This window comes from Panthera tigris, chromosome A3 (assembly GCF_018350195.1).
Source record: "Panthera tigris isolate Pti1 chromosome A3, P.tigris_Pti1_mat1.1, whole genome shotgun sequence".
NCBI classification, from domain to species: Eukaryota; Metazoa; Chordata; class Mammalia; order Carnivora; family Felidae; genus Panthera; species Panthera tigris.
Genome location: NC_056662.1, coordinates 132170310 through 132184839, shown reverse-complemented (window position 1 = coordinate 132184839; position 14530 = coordinate 132170310). Strand labels below are relative to the sequence as shown.

The window sequence follows — 14530 nt, the reverse complement described above, 5'->3', positions numbered from 1 at the left end:
CGGACCTTTCTCATCTTTACGAGCTGAAACTCTGCCCCCATTAAACTTCAGCTCCCCACTGCACCCTGCCCCCCAGCCCCAGTTAGGGTGGGTAGAGAGCCACTGTTCTATATACTCTGCCTCTCTGGATTTGACTCTTCTAGTACTGTGCGGAAGTGAAGTAATACAGTATTTGTCTTTTTATGTTTGACTTATTTCACATGGGAGAATGTTTTTAAGGTATATCCAAGTGGTAGCATGTGTCAGAGATGAAAATTTCTTTAACACAAGTTTTTTTTTAATGTTTCTATTTATTTTTGAGACAGAGAGACAGAGCGTGAGCAGGGGAGGGGCAGAGAGAGAGGGAGACACAGAATCTGAAACCGGCTCCGGGCTCTGAGCTGTCAGCACAGAGCCCGACGCGGGGCTCGAACTCACAGACCGTGAGATCATGACCTGAGCCGAAGGCGGACACTTAACCGACTGAGCCACCCAGGTGCCCCTTAATTTTTTAGCGTGTATTCATTTTTGAGAGATAGACACAGCATGAGTGGGGGAGGGGTAGAGAGAGAAGGAGACACAGACTCTGAAGCAGGCTCCAGGCTCCGAGCTGTCGTCACAGAGCCCCACGTGGGGCTCGAACTCACGGACGGCGAGATCACGACCAGAGCCGAAGTCGGACTCTTAACCGACTGAGCCACCCAGGCGTCCTGCTTTTTAAGGCTAAATAATATTACATTTTGTTTATCCATTCATCCTTGGACGTTTGAGTTGTTTTCACCTTTGGCTGTAGTGAATAATGCTGCTGTGAATGTTAGCGTGCGAATATCTGTTAGAGTCCCTGCTTTCAGTTCTTTTGAGACATCCACACAGAAACGCAATTGCCGTTATCATATGGTAATTCTATGTGTAATTTTTTAGACTACTGTAATGTTTTTGAATATTTATTTTTTTCTTATGAAAGAAATGTATTCAGAATGATTAAAAGAAATGTAGAAAACAATGAAATGTATAAAGAAGGCGATAAAAATCACCCACAATCCAATTTCTCATGGATGCCATTAACATTTATATTAGTTGTCTTATTTAATGTGTATTAACATATTTGCAAAATTAGGATTGAAGACTACATACAAATTTCTTTCTTGCTTTTTTAAACTCAGTATTGCACTGTGAATATTTTCCTAAGTCATGGAACAGCCTATGAAAAAAGCTTTTAAAAAGCCTTTTTAATAGCTGCTTTTTAATAGCTGCTTAATATGTATGCATGGAACGTATATCTAACATAGATCTCCATTAATAAGGAAATGTTGGATTCACAGGGGAATACTTTCCAATGACTTAAATTGATGTTTTCAAAGGCTATCTCATGATATTAGAAAATAGACACAAAATATAACGTTAGGTGAAAATTTAGGAGACAAAACTTATACAGCTAATTCGGTTTGTGCAAAGGTTCTCAGACAGATGGGAGCTTAGCCTAAGAGCAAGGTAAACCATTAGATTTTAGTAGAGGAGTGACATGTCAGATTTCATTTTGAAATCTCACTCTTGCTGCTAGTTTCAAAGAGATAAAAGCGGATATGGAGATACCGTTTGGTTGGGAGCCCAGACTGGGGTGATGGAGGCTTAGAGGAGGGTAGTGGTTATGGAAGGGATGGGGACGAGCAGCATTCCAGACCCAGCCTTGAGGCAAAGAGTCTGTGTGCACGTGGTGTGTAAGAAATGGAACTGTCAAGGACGAGTTCCAAATGTTGGGTTTTTGTGGCTTGGTAAGGGATACCAACGGAGGACTAAAAGTAGGGGTATGGAAGAGAAGTAACTCAGTTTGGAGCGTGTACGTTTGACACAGTGGAAAGATACTCAAGTGGAGTCGTCAGAGACGCTGTCGAATTGAAATCCCGGTGTTATAAATGTGAATATGCCCCAAAGGGCTGAGAGAAAAGTCCTCCAACATCCTAACAGTGGCTTTCCCTAAGTTATGAGCATTTTTTATTGTCTTTATTATAGTATTTTATATTTCATAACTTTTCTGTAATGAGCATGTATTATTTTTATAATCAAATTTAAGTGTTACTAGAATACATTCATGGCATTATTTATAGTAGTGTAAAAATTGGAAACGACCTATGTGTGTAACAGTTGTAGAAGATTGGTAAACATTAAGTGGAAGGATGCTGAAGACCGTCTAGCCGCCTTTTGAAAAAACCTTTTCAGTGTTAGCCAAAAAGGAAAAGTCTGTTTAAAAAAGAAATGAAACACTTGAAAGTGAAGTCTACCCTACGGAATGGAGATTAGGAGAATCTAGAATCAATTGTAAACTATAATATAAATCTGTAGATTTGCATTATTAATAATTATTTTACCCTCTGTTCATAGGTGAAAGAGTGGTAGCCTATTTGTCACCAGATACTTAGTTTGACCTACCAGCTTTTAGCGTGGACATTTGAAAATATATTGGGTCTTCTTAGCTTCCCAGATTGCTTTTCATTAAGGACCTTACAGTCATGAACTTATCGTACATGATACTAGTTATGAATTTATCATACATCAAATTGGTTTTTTGAGATGATTTGTTTTCTAAGGGGAACATTCAGTGCTCTGGTGTTTATTTTGTTTGCAGATAAAAATGCTTAATTCTACATCCTGCCTGCATTATTTAAAAGGATTAGAATTGCCGGGGTGCCTGGGTGGCTCAGTCGGTTGGGCGGCCGACTTCGGCTCAGGTCATGATCTCGAGGTCCGTGAGTTCGAGCCCCATGTCGGGCTCTGTGCTGACAGCTCAGAGCCTGGAGCCTGTTTCAGATTCTGTGTCTCCCTCTCGCTGACCCTCCCCCGTTCATGCTCTGTCTCTCTCTGTCTCAAAAATAAATAAAACGTTAAAAAAAAAAATTTAAAAGGATTAGAATTGCCATAAATCTTGTCGGTAATGTTAAAATTGTCTTAACTTGAAAAGACACTTCAAGTCTCGTGCAAAACGAAGCAACTGTTCTAAATGAAGTAATTTTATGAAGAAAAAAGACCAGTTCATCTCGAAGGTCAATGAGAATTTGATTTCCTTTTTTCTCTTTTAAATTCACAGATTAGAATACAATGTACAATATTTCGGTGTACAGGTAGAATCACTCTGTCTCAACATTTGAAAAAAACTGAAAAGGCAGCACTGCTACAGGGAGGAACAGCATTACTCACACCTCTGAGACTCCACCCTTGGGTTCACTCTAGTCGTCCCCCCCGCCCCCACTCCAGAGTGATCACTGTCCTGACTTCTCACTCCGTAGGAGCTCGGTGCCGAGTTGCTGGGTTCTGTACTTTATATGCATGGCTCATTCTCTACCGCGCCTGGCTTCTTTCCTTTAACGTGATGTCTTGAAGATTCATCCAGGTCGTTGCAGGCAGAGCGTTCATTGCCTTGCTGCAAAGTGCTCCTTTATGAGACTATATCAAAATTTACTTGTCGTTAATGGTATTTGGGTAGTTTCCAGCTTAGGGCTTTTGAAAATAGCGTTATTAAGAATGTTCTGGCACGTGTCTTTATGTGGACATCATGTACATTTCTGTTGGGGGTATGTAGCTAGGAATGGAGTTGCTTCACCAAAGAATGTGCACATGTTCAACTTGAACACTGCCAACCAGGTTGCCAAAATGTTTGTCTTTAGCAGGGTCCTACCATATCAGAAATGTTAGTTTCTCTGAAATTCCATAAGCCTTAAAAAAAAAAAAATCTTACTTGAGTTACTTGATAACTTTCTATTTTTATACTGTGGTTATTTTCACACACCTTTCACACACCTTTCTGGGTTATAAACTCCTTGAAGGCATTGTTTTATTCATCTCCACCTTTCCCAAAGTACCTCGCGTAGACTCTAGATTTAACATTTTTTATGTGAATGGATGAGTAAATGAGGCAAAATTATATGTAGTATTAATTTCAAAGATGTTTAAAATGGCAAAAATAAAAATAGCATACCAATTAAACTACGGGGGTGATCTGAAAGTGAACAGCATACATTTCTTAATAATAGCTCATAGGTTTTCCTGAATTCTATAAGAGAATCTTACATGCAGTTATATGGGAGAAGTTGAGTTGTGCATTTTCACCTATTAGACTTAAGCCTTGGTATTACCGGCCACGCAGAAGCATGTGAACGTAGCGAAACAGTAAGCTAAACTTGGTAGCCATGACTTTGAAGGTGAATGAGAGGGTGTGGTGAGGAGGCGTGGGAGGGAGGTCGTGCAGCAGAGCAGACACGATGGCTCTGTAACTCCAGTTTGGGTCACAGCTTTGTCCCTTCCGCCAGGTTCTTCTGTGACTGGCAAGAAGTAAGGATTTCTCTCTGTCATGGGGAAGGCCAGGAGGAGTTTTATGAGCCAAATGGAATTTTAGTGGCCTTTTTATTTAGCGTTATTACTGTTTTAAACTGCTAAGAGGATAGTAAGGATTTATGGGTGTTTTCCTCTTAATGCTTTTCTCCACATTCCAAATTTTATTCGGTGAATACGTATTACTTTTAAAATCAGAAAATATTTTCTAAAAGGAATTTATGTTGCAAAAGTTGCTACCTTGATTATCTTTTATTTCAGTCTTGGCCTACCTATGAGGATATCTATAAAAAAATGATTGAAATGGCCAAATTCTTAGATTTGCCACGTTTTCCAGACATAACTGAAGACTGCTATCTTCATCCAAACATCTTGTGTATGAAATACTTGATGGAAGTCAATCTCCCTGGTAAGTGTGTGGGGTATGTGGTGAGGAAGCTGTTATCGAGTTGTAGAATTATAATGAACAAAATACGGAATCCTCTCGAATCACTGACTATTAGAGCCACCTGACAGGGTCCATAGTAACATGAAGCTTAATTTCACAGTCCTTTCTTAAAATATTTCAGACCACGTAACAAGGTTAAAAGGACATTGTTCAGAAATTAAAGAGTTCTGTTTTGATACGAGGGATATGCTTGGTTTTACAGTAAGTTTGCTGAGTGCGATTAAAGTAACAAACGTTTCAATATGTGTTATTAATGACCTAGGTGCCCCCCTCCCGAAAAAAAAAGACAATGCTTTGTCATTTACGTGAAGCATGATTATTACACAATGAATTCTAATTTAAAAAAATCCCAGAAGCTCGCCTATGGTAATGTTTTTATTGTTTGGTAACATAATGCTATTTCCAGTCCCTAAAACAAACGGAGATCAGTCTGGTAGGATCCCAGTGAACTCTCTGAGGCAATGAAACACAAATGTGAAGACAGCCTCGGTAGACCTTGTTCACAATATACCGAGACACAGGTAGCTCGATGGAATCTGCCAATGGAATCCATTCCTGAATTTCTTGCTAAACTAGAAATGTGAGAAATTCAGGACTTATGTTCTTAAGAGAAAATACAAACATGGTGTGCCTATCCTATTGCTTGAGCAATATAAAAAATGTGATTGAATATAGTTTTTAAATGGGGAAGGAAAACGCATATGTTCACGAACAAAGCAATATTCAAAATTGTGTAGTGTAATTTTCACGGTAAAAATAAATATGAATATGTCATAACATAATATATGCACAAATGTTACACCAGGTAATAGAAGGAATACAGGGGCTTACCAAAATGTAACTGACACAGGTCGGCTCATGGCAAGCGTCTGGTTCATGGGCTTGCTGTTGGATAGAGAGGGAAATAAAGTCAAGAGGAAATGGCGACTGAATGCACGCATCAAATTGCAATTTAATTCATTACAATTTATTATGCTCTTGTAAATAACAGCTATTCTGCTTAAATTAGTTAAAGTAGAATGTTGCATATCTTATGTACTTAGTGAGTAAAGAAATTTGTTTAGTAACAGTGTTTTCAAAGTATGTTCACTTGTACTATCTTCCTTAATCTCAGCTTATCCTCCCATAACCCATTTTACAAATGAGGAAGTGACTAATCCAGAGTCACAAAGGTAATGATCGAAAGCCTAAATATATAGGCCCTAGCTAGGCCGTCTGGTTTCAAGTGCCACATTATTCAGCTTCGAATGATAGGTGAAGGCTAAACTGAACATATAATGTCTTTGGGAAAGCAGTACATCAAGTTCAACATGCATCGAACCTTCTAGCGTGCTAGCCAGCGTGTCAGCCAGCGAGTGAGTGTATACTCTTAGAGAAGCGCTTGGTCTTATAAGGGAGTTAGTTTCAAGTAAGTGACAAATTGCTGTAGAAACACAGACAAGAAACCTGTATGAAACGATAGAAAACTAGTGTGTGGCTGTGAGTTAGGTACCAGAATGTGTCCTATAAATAGTAGATGTCTTAGGAAGCCCAGATAGGAAGAGCTACGCCTTGCCAGGATTCTGCCATTAGTGTTTCTATACAGATATCATTTTTGTGTTTCTTTTCTTCACAAAATGTGTGCCTCTGAGTTCTAGCATCGTACCGCGTCTTAAGATGATAAAACTTGTCTTACAGAGGTACAGTTTAGCGTGGTCGAGTTAGGCAAAGAATTTCACATTTTGCTGTTTTGCTCTTCAACAGATGAAATGAATGATTTAACCTGCCAAGTGGTAAAAATGACTGGAGTAGGAGAAGTGGATTTTCTGACATTTGACCCCATAGCTAAAATGGCAAAAACTGTTAAGTATGATGTACAAGCTGTCGCCGTTATTGTAGTAGTATTGAAACTGCTCTTTTTATTGGATGACAATTTAGAATGGTAAGTGTATATCGATTTTATGAGGAAAAAATCGTATTGTTGTTACCTAATTATCAGAGGTAAAGGAATCCGTATATTATCTGCACAGAAAATAGAGCCTCTCAGTTGTTGTAGAACACGGGCTAGTAGCAACAATCACTTCTTACAAGAATTTTGACTCAGCCCGTTGTCAGAGATTTCATTCTACCTTAGGAAGTTATTTGCCTTGCGTTTTCTTGCTATTTTGAGGTAGATACACATGTTCTCATTGCTTCACTGATTCTGGACTTTAAATCATCACACACAGATCCTAAAGAATCTTGTCGCGCGTTATCTGTATGCCTGTAGGCTCCTGGCGCTGTGTGTCTTCAAATATCATTTCGGAGAGTAAAGGAATCTTGAAGTGTCCCCCCTCCCGAATGCCCATAAACAATGGCAGGGCGTGTAGGGATTTGCTTCTCCATTCAAAGTTGGCATCGGTGTCAAGTACTATTCTACACTTTTCTTTTCTTTAAGAAGAATTCAAAATGCAACTGTCTTCGAAGAAGTGATTTCTCAATGAATTGACTTGCTTATTGGTGTTTCCAGGTCTCTGTCTAATACCGCTGAGAAATATAATGAAAACAACAAAGAAGGTACTTAACTTTTTATCATTCAACTTCAAAGTGGTTGCAAGTGATGGATTAAAAGAAGCAAGAGATGTAAGGAAGGAACTTTGAAAAATATGCAAGGACACACATATACACACATGTATATAAATTGTACCTTACGCCAGAATTATTTCTTCATATAATTACCTAATTATACATCTAGGCTACTAAACTTCAGTGATTTCCTACTGTGTGTAAACACCAGCCAGCTTTTTTAGTCCCAGCTTCTCCTCATTAGACCGCGAAGATGCTGGCGCTTCTGGGACGGTGCCATCTGTTCTAACGCCTCGGCCTTTGCTCACCCTGGTCCTTCCACCTGAAATGTTTTCCTTCCTACCCCCCTCCTCCCCCGACCCCTGGCGAAGCCGCCTTTATTCTCCGAACTTCTACCTTCCCTTCACACCCGCTCGTGACCCCGCCACTCCCCAGATCGGAACTTACCACTCCTGCCCAACCGCTCCCGAACAAACTTCTGTTGGAGGTTTCGCACGGTGAACTAGAGCTGGTGGGCAAGGTATGTGCAGCCCTGGTAGGTGGCCAGGACCTGGAAAGTGCTAAGAAAAGCTGGCAGAGAGTAAGGGCAACGTAAGCGATAGCGAGAGAGAGAGGTGGATTGTGAGCTCCAGAGGGAAGGACCACGTCTTTCTTTCTTTCTTCTTTTTTTTTAAATGTATCTTACTGCCTAACACAGTGTCTGGCCTGGGAGCAATTCAGGGCAGTTTGGAAAATATATGAATTCTTAAATTCAATTCTAGTTTCTTAGTTCCCTCACTAGGATTTATGTTCATTGTTTTTTTTAAAAAAAATTTCAGCTTTATTATTGGGTTATAATTGACACATAAGATTGTAAGATATTTAAAGCGTGTATCATGGTGATTTGATATTTGTTGGCACTGTGAACGGATTCTCTCATCTGGTTAATTAACACATGTATCACCTCACATTTTAATCCTGTGTGTGTGTGTGTGTGTGTGTGTGTGTGTGTGTGTGAGACAGAGAGAGAGAGAGAGAACACTTAAGTCCTATTCCCTTAACAGATTTCCATGATGCAATACAGTGTAATCAACTACACTCACCATGTTTTACATTAGATTTTCAGACCTTATTTATCTTAGAGCCAAAACTTTGTACCCTTTTACCAACCTGTCCCCATCTCCCACCCCCAGCCCCTGGAAACTACTTTTCTACTCTGTTTCTAAGAGTTTGACCTCCCCCCCCACCCAATATTGCACATACATTGGTTTGGGAGCTTGGATTTAACGGTAAAAATCAGTTCGTGAGTTCTTTCCAGAATATGTGCAGAATACTTCTTTCTGTACATTGCTTCATGTCAGTTTCGACACAGAGTGGAAGGTTGAACAAAATGTCTTCTAATGTCCCTTCTCAGGCTAAAGGGCCATCATAGACTGTGTAGACATTTAGAGTAAACAGAGGGCTCTGATATATCATCTGCCCTGTGATGCTCCAGATAAATCCCTGCTGTCAGCGGGGCGAGTGTCGCCGTCCCCACTCTCTCTGCTTCCCTGCTGTCCACCGTCCCCTGCCTCCCCACATTATTGATGAGGAACTTGAGGTTTAACGAAGTTGTGGCTTATTTAAGTTCACAGAACTTTGTGTTGCATGAATCACTATAGTTTTTCCCTGTCCTCGTAGCTAGTTTGGTAATTCCTGCTCCTCTGTGGCAATATGGTCTATGATGCCATATTGAATTCAGTGATGATGATACTGGCCATTTGAAAAGGTTCTTAGGTACACATTGAAGGAGACTGTCTTCATTAGAAAATATATAAACAAATTCAGCCTTGGGGCACCTGGATGGCTCAGTCGAAAGAGCATGCAACTCTTGATCTCAAAGTCGTGAGTTCGAGCCCCATGTTGGGTGTTAGAGACACTAAAATAATCTTCCTTTCCTTTCTTCTGATTCCCTCACTCTATAATCCTCTTTTCTGATTTACCTTTAATTTTGTTTTTTTCCCTCTGAAATCATCCCATCCCCCCATGTGGATTGAGTAAAAGAGTGAGGAGTGAATTCTTATATTCGACTACATTCAATTCTGTTGTCTCTCTAACCTCGACATCTTGAGCACACACTCATCCCAGCTATTCAGTACAATCCCCTTTCTTACTTATCTCTAGATTCTCTGGATTCGGATTCAGATTGGGAAGAACAGGAATAGGAACTGATGAAACTGGAAGTCCAGAGTCAACTATTACAGTGCCATTTCGCACGTTTACCAGTCATTTGTTCCTTAATTCAAAAGTATTCGCAGACATATCGGAGCCTCACCGTGTGCCGGACGCTATGCTGGGCGTTGGGTTGGGAAGAGTCATGATTGTAGTGACAGCTAAAATATGTCCTCTCTTCTTAAGGAGATGATAGTCAAATGTAGGAGAAACAGGCATATACAGAGATGGTTTTAGTATAATCTAGTTAGGGCCACAATATAGGTAGGAACTTAGTGACGGATTGCTCAGGAATCATGTGGGAGTACAGAGACAGTGGCTCCTTAATCCCCAAAATGTTGACTCCATAGTGTTTGTTTGTGTCAGTGAATGAAGACTCAAATGAACAAGGTATGTGGTTATAATGTGACTTATTTGGCTACTAATCATGGATTTCATTTCTTTCAGATAAGCCATGGTTTGATTTCAGAAAATGGTACCAAGTTATGAAGAAATCTATTGATGAGAAAAAACAAGAATGGGAGGAAGCCAGGGCAAAGTATGTTATCTCTTCTAGTTCTAGATTTACCTACTTGATTTCTAAGTCCGTTACCTTCTATTTGAAAGCCGAAGTTTCATTAGTTAGACTCATCAGCACTGTGACATTTTTTCTAGAAATACTAGCCCATATATCCTAATCAACTTTGTTTTTTGTGTTCTTATTAACTCGACTCCAGATTTCATTTGGATGTCACCAGTGTTTCCATTAATGTCCTATTTCTAACCTGGGATCCAATCCAGAGCACCACATTGTACTCAGTTATTAATTTTTTATAATTTGCATGAGTCTCACCTCCATTTCTAATATTCCTCCTTCTTCCCCTTTCTCGAAGTTGAACATTTTTCATCTGCTTTCCAGTATCACAAAGACTACAGATATCAGTCTGACACAGGCAGTTGGAATATTCCCCCAAATAAAGATCCCCACAAAAAGCAAAACAGAAGAAAACTGAAAGAGAAGATATTTAATTCAGTCGGTCTCGCCATTTGACTTTGAACCCTCGTTCTGATGTAGGTTCACTGCGATAGAGTGGAAAGAGCATAGCCGTAGAGACGGACAGTGCTGGGTTTGAATCCTGATTGCATACAGACTAGTTGTGTGACCGTGGGCAAGTTACTTAATTTTTTAGCCTTGGTGCACTGAAATTTGGATCGCTTGTAAATTTTCGTAGACATTATATTTTATATAACATAGAGTACATTTCTGTTGATCTCTGGTTTGAAGAGTTTTATATCGATTCTTAGAACTTTGAGTCTTTACAAGACTTTGAAGAAAAAATTAATGTCTGTGTATTGTATGTAAATTGAGAATAACCCTCGTTTGATCAACTAATTTTGTATACTTTGAGAAAAATAAAGGCTCCTCAAATGAGTTAAAATGAGAATTCATTCAACTCCCGGTTCCTCATCAATGAAATAGGGATAATAATGCCTGCTTTGTGCTCTAAGACCTAAATTTCACTTTTCACAGGTAGAATTTTTCATAGGTAGAATTTTTCATCTACATTTGAGAGAGCTTTTAGATAGAGAAACAGACTTGTGGAGCTGAATGAGGCCCTGTGGGGAGGAGGATCCTTGCCAGAAAGGGGAGAGGTGTAGCAATTTCTCGAGATTCAGGTTTGACACAGTGATGGAAGAGAAGAGGTGGGGCGGGAACTTCTTCTGACAGCCTGTGGGGACCCAGGAAACTGGGTCCTTCCTCTTCCTTGTCAGAGAAGGAAGGTCTCCTCAGTCGTTGGGTCTCAGCAGGTAAAATACTAGCAGCAAGAACAGGAGTTTGTTCCGTTGTCTCAGGTTATGTTGGAGAACCAGACGTCGGGCCTTTTATGGTGCCAGCAGGCCGACCTGACCGATCCTGAGAGGCCAGGTATTCAGGGGCCGTGCCACTTGGCGTCTCGGTGGGAACTAGGCATGCATTAGCTCAAACCAGGCACCGACTCACACCTCAGACATAGCTGTTAGAACCCCAGCTGATATTTCAGCGTTCAATTGCACATCAAAGACTTGCTGACTTTTAGCTACTCTAGGGGAGAATTTACTGACCAAAGAGAGGATGTCTGTTTTCAAAATGGCATCTTCAAAATGGCTGGGAGAACAGCGCCCAGGGAAGAGACTGTCCAGGGGATCTGTTACCAAAATCCTTCTTCATAGAGTAGGTTCTCTGAGCTAAGTGAATCACTACTGACCAGTGCTTGGGCACACAGCCCCTGTGTGTGCAATCTGTTACCTGTCTGTTTCACCCTACCCCACCCCTATTGTTGACGTAAATTTGTAATTTTTTTCTCCCGTTATTCTGAACATCATCTTCCATGTTGTCAGAGGAATGTTAAAGTGTCTCCTGTAGCTAAGTATAGGTCACTGTGTATGAGATCGTGAAAAACATTAATAAACAGTAGTTGAAAGCCTAATCACAACTTAAGAGTTTGTCTTCATGACTTCCAGTTGTTACAGAAGATGCTGGGAAGAACATGAAGGAAAATTTAAAAGCATGTGCAGAAAATCTTTGCAGCCTTTTGGGTGAGGCACAATTCCGTAGATATGATAACAGAAGTGTGATCTATAAAAGAAAGAAATTCTTAGTTGGACTTCATCAGAAGAAAGAATATCTATCCTCAAAAGACACTGTTAAGAGAATGAGAAGCGATACAGTGGGAGAAAATATGTGCACATCACATACCTGATAAAAGATTTGTTTCTAGAATAATATTAAGCATTCTCATACAGTAAGAAAACAGACAAAAAACCCAATTTTTTAAATGGACAAAAGATTTGAATTTCACTACATACTTCACTAAAGAAGATGTATGGGGCCCCTGGGTGGCTCAATCAGTTAAGCATCTGACTCTTCATTTTGGCTCAGGTCATGATCTTATGGTTTATGAGTTCAAGCCCCGTGTTGGGCTCTGCACTGAGAACAAAGAGCCGGCTTGGGATTCTCTGTCTCCCTCTGTCTCTGCCCCTTCCCCCTATGCACGCACATGGGGTCGGTCTCTCTCTCTCTCTCTCTCTCTCTCTCACACTTTCAAAAATAAATAAATAAACATTAAAAAAAAGAAGCAGCAGCTGACCTTATTTAAAAAAAAATTTTAAAGATGTATGAAATGATGCTCAATATCATTAGTTAATAGGGAAATGCAAATTAAAACCACAACAAGATATCATTACACACCAGTTAGAATGGCCAAAACCAAAGCGACATGAACAAAAAAAGACCATACCAAATGTGGGCATTCAAAATGGTTCAGCCATTTTGGAAGTTTGACTGTTTCTCATAATGTTAAACATACATTTAAACATTAATAACACTATGTAGTAATTTCACTCTTACATATTTACCCAAGTGAAATGACAACTTCACGTAAAAATCACCGTTCGAATGTTTGTACGGGTTCCATTCACAATGGCCAAAAAGTGGCAACAACCCAAATGCCCTCCAGCAGGTGAATGGATAAACCGAGCGGAATATGTCTGTACAATGAGATACTGTTCGGCAGTGAAAGGAACAGACTTCGGATGCATCCACAATACGAATGACTGAAATGCATTATGCTGAATAAAAGTCCCCAAAGGTGACATGTGGCATGATTCCCTTTATATGGCGTTCTGGGAAAGGCTAAATTCGAGAGATGGAAAAACATCAGTAGTGGCTCGAGATCAGGGACGAGAGAGCATGAGGAGGGGTTGTCTGTGAAGAGGCACGGGAGACGTTGGGTCGACGGGCCTGCTCTGTATACTCACCATGGTGGTCGTTACGCCGCTGTGTGTGTGTGTGTCTCAGCCGGCCGACCTGTACACTGAGCTGTGGGGGAGGGGGGGTATGTAAATTATACCTTAGGTTTTAATAGTTGGGAAATAGAATGGGAAGACTGGTGGGAAGGATGTAGGATTCCTACAGAAAACATTAGGACTTTGTGACGTGCCTCTGTTTTTTGTAGCTTTTGTAGTTTGGGGAAGAGGGAAGCAAAGTACAAATTTAAAGAAGGCGTGTTTAGACAGCTAAAATGTCATTTTACATCGCTTTTCCCATTTTCTAGGCGTATGACCCCGAGGAAATAATGCCTTCTTGATTATAGCACAATTGCTACCTGTAGAGGCATTTATTGTAAATGCATAAGAAAATCTATCTAGATTAGGTATCACAAGGAATTTTTTTCTTAATTTTTTAATGTTTGTTTATTTTGGGTGGGGAGAGGGGCAGAGAGAGAGAGAGACACAGCATCCGAAGCAGGCTCCAGGCTCTGAGCTATCAGCACAGAGCCCGATGCAGGGCTCGAACTCACGAACCGTGAGATCGTGACCTGAGCCAAAGTCAGACGCTCAACCTACTGAGCCACCCAGGCACCTCCACAAGGAATTTTTAATAGCGGGTTTATCCACTGATTGGGATTAAAGCATTTAGGAAACTTCTTTATTATTTTCCCCCCTGAGTACATTGTTAACGCTTATTATTTAAGAAAATAAATAACAAAAAAGATATTTGAAAGAACCACAAACTTGTTTCCCATAAGTTTCAATGACAAGCTCTCGGATATATTTTAAACGTATGGTTCACTAAAATTTAGTTCGTACATAATTTTCAGGAAAACTGTCACTTACCAGCATCGATCGCATCACTACATCAGAAGCTTGGTGCTGACTGTTCACCTCGTATGAGTTACCAGAATCAGGACACCTCTGATTTAATCCTCAGCAAAAGGGCAGTTGGCCAAGGCACAAAGAACAGTTGTTTCTTAGGTGGTTTCACTTTATGAGAACAGACAGCAAGAGAATTTTATGGTGAAGGAAACCATTTCTACATTTTTATATAATTCATAGCTTCTTCAGGGCCTTATGACACCTGGGAGAGTCTGGGGATGAGCACGTCATTCTGTTGGCTTGCTGTCACCTTCAGCGCTCCTCACTTACATCTATGACCTAAGTGCTACAGACCCGTGTCAGTAGGTCATTCCAAGGCAGAGGTACGACACTGAACAGCAGGAATTTCAGAGGTCGCTTCAGAGAAACTTT

At 40.3% G+C, this 14530-nt stretch overlaps 1 protein-coding gene across 3 annotated transcripts in view; it reads left to right on the top strand.

Annotated features, from left to right (window-relative positions):
- Positions 1–14530, top strand: part of TAF1B (TATA-box binding protein associated factor, RNA polymerase I subunit B) — a 67313-nt gene that overhangs the window by 45546 nt on the left and 7237 nt on the right. For all 3 annotated transcript variants that reach the window (XM_042982519.1, XM_042982520.1, XM_042982521.1), the window contains 4 exons: positions 4564–4711; positions 6494–6671; positions 7239–7285; positions 9932–10022. In XM_042982519.1, coding sequence (XP_042838453.1) covers positions 4564–4711; positions 6494–6671; positions 7239–7285; positions 9932–10022 — 464 coding nt within the window. The remainder of the gene's footprint in view (positions 1–4563; positions 4712–6493; positions 6672–7238; positions 7286–9931; positions 10023–14530) is intronic.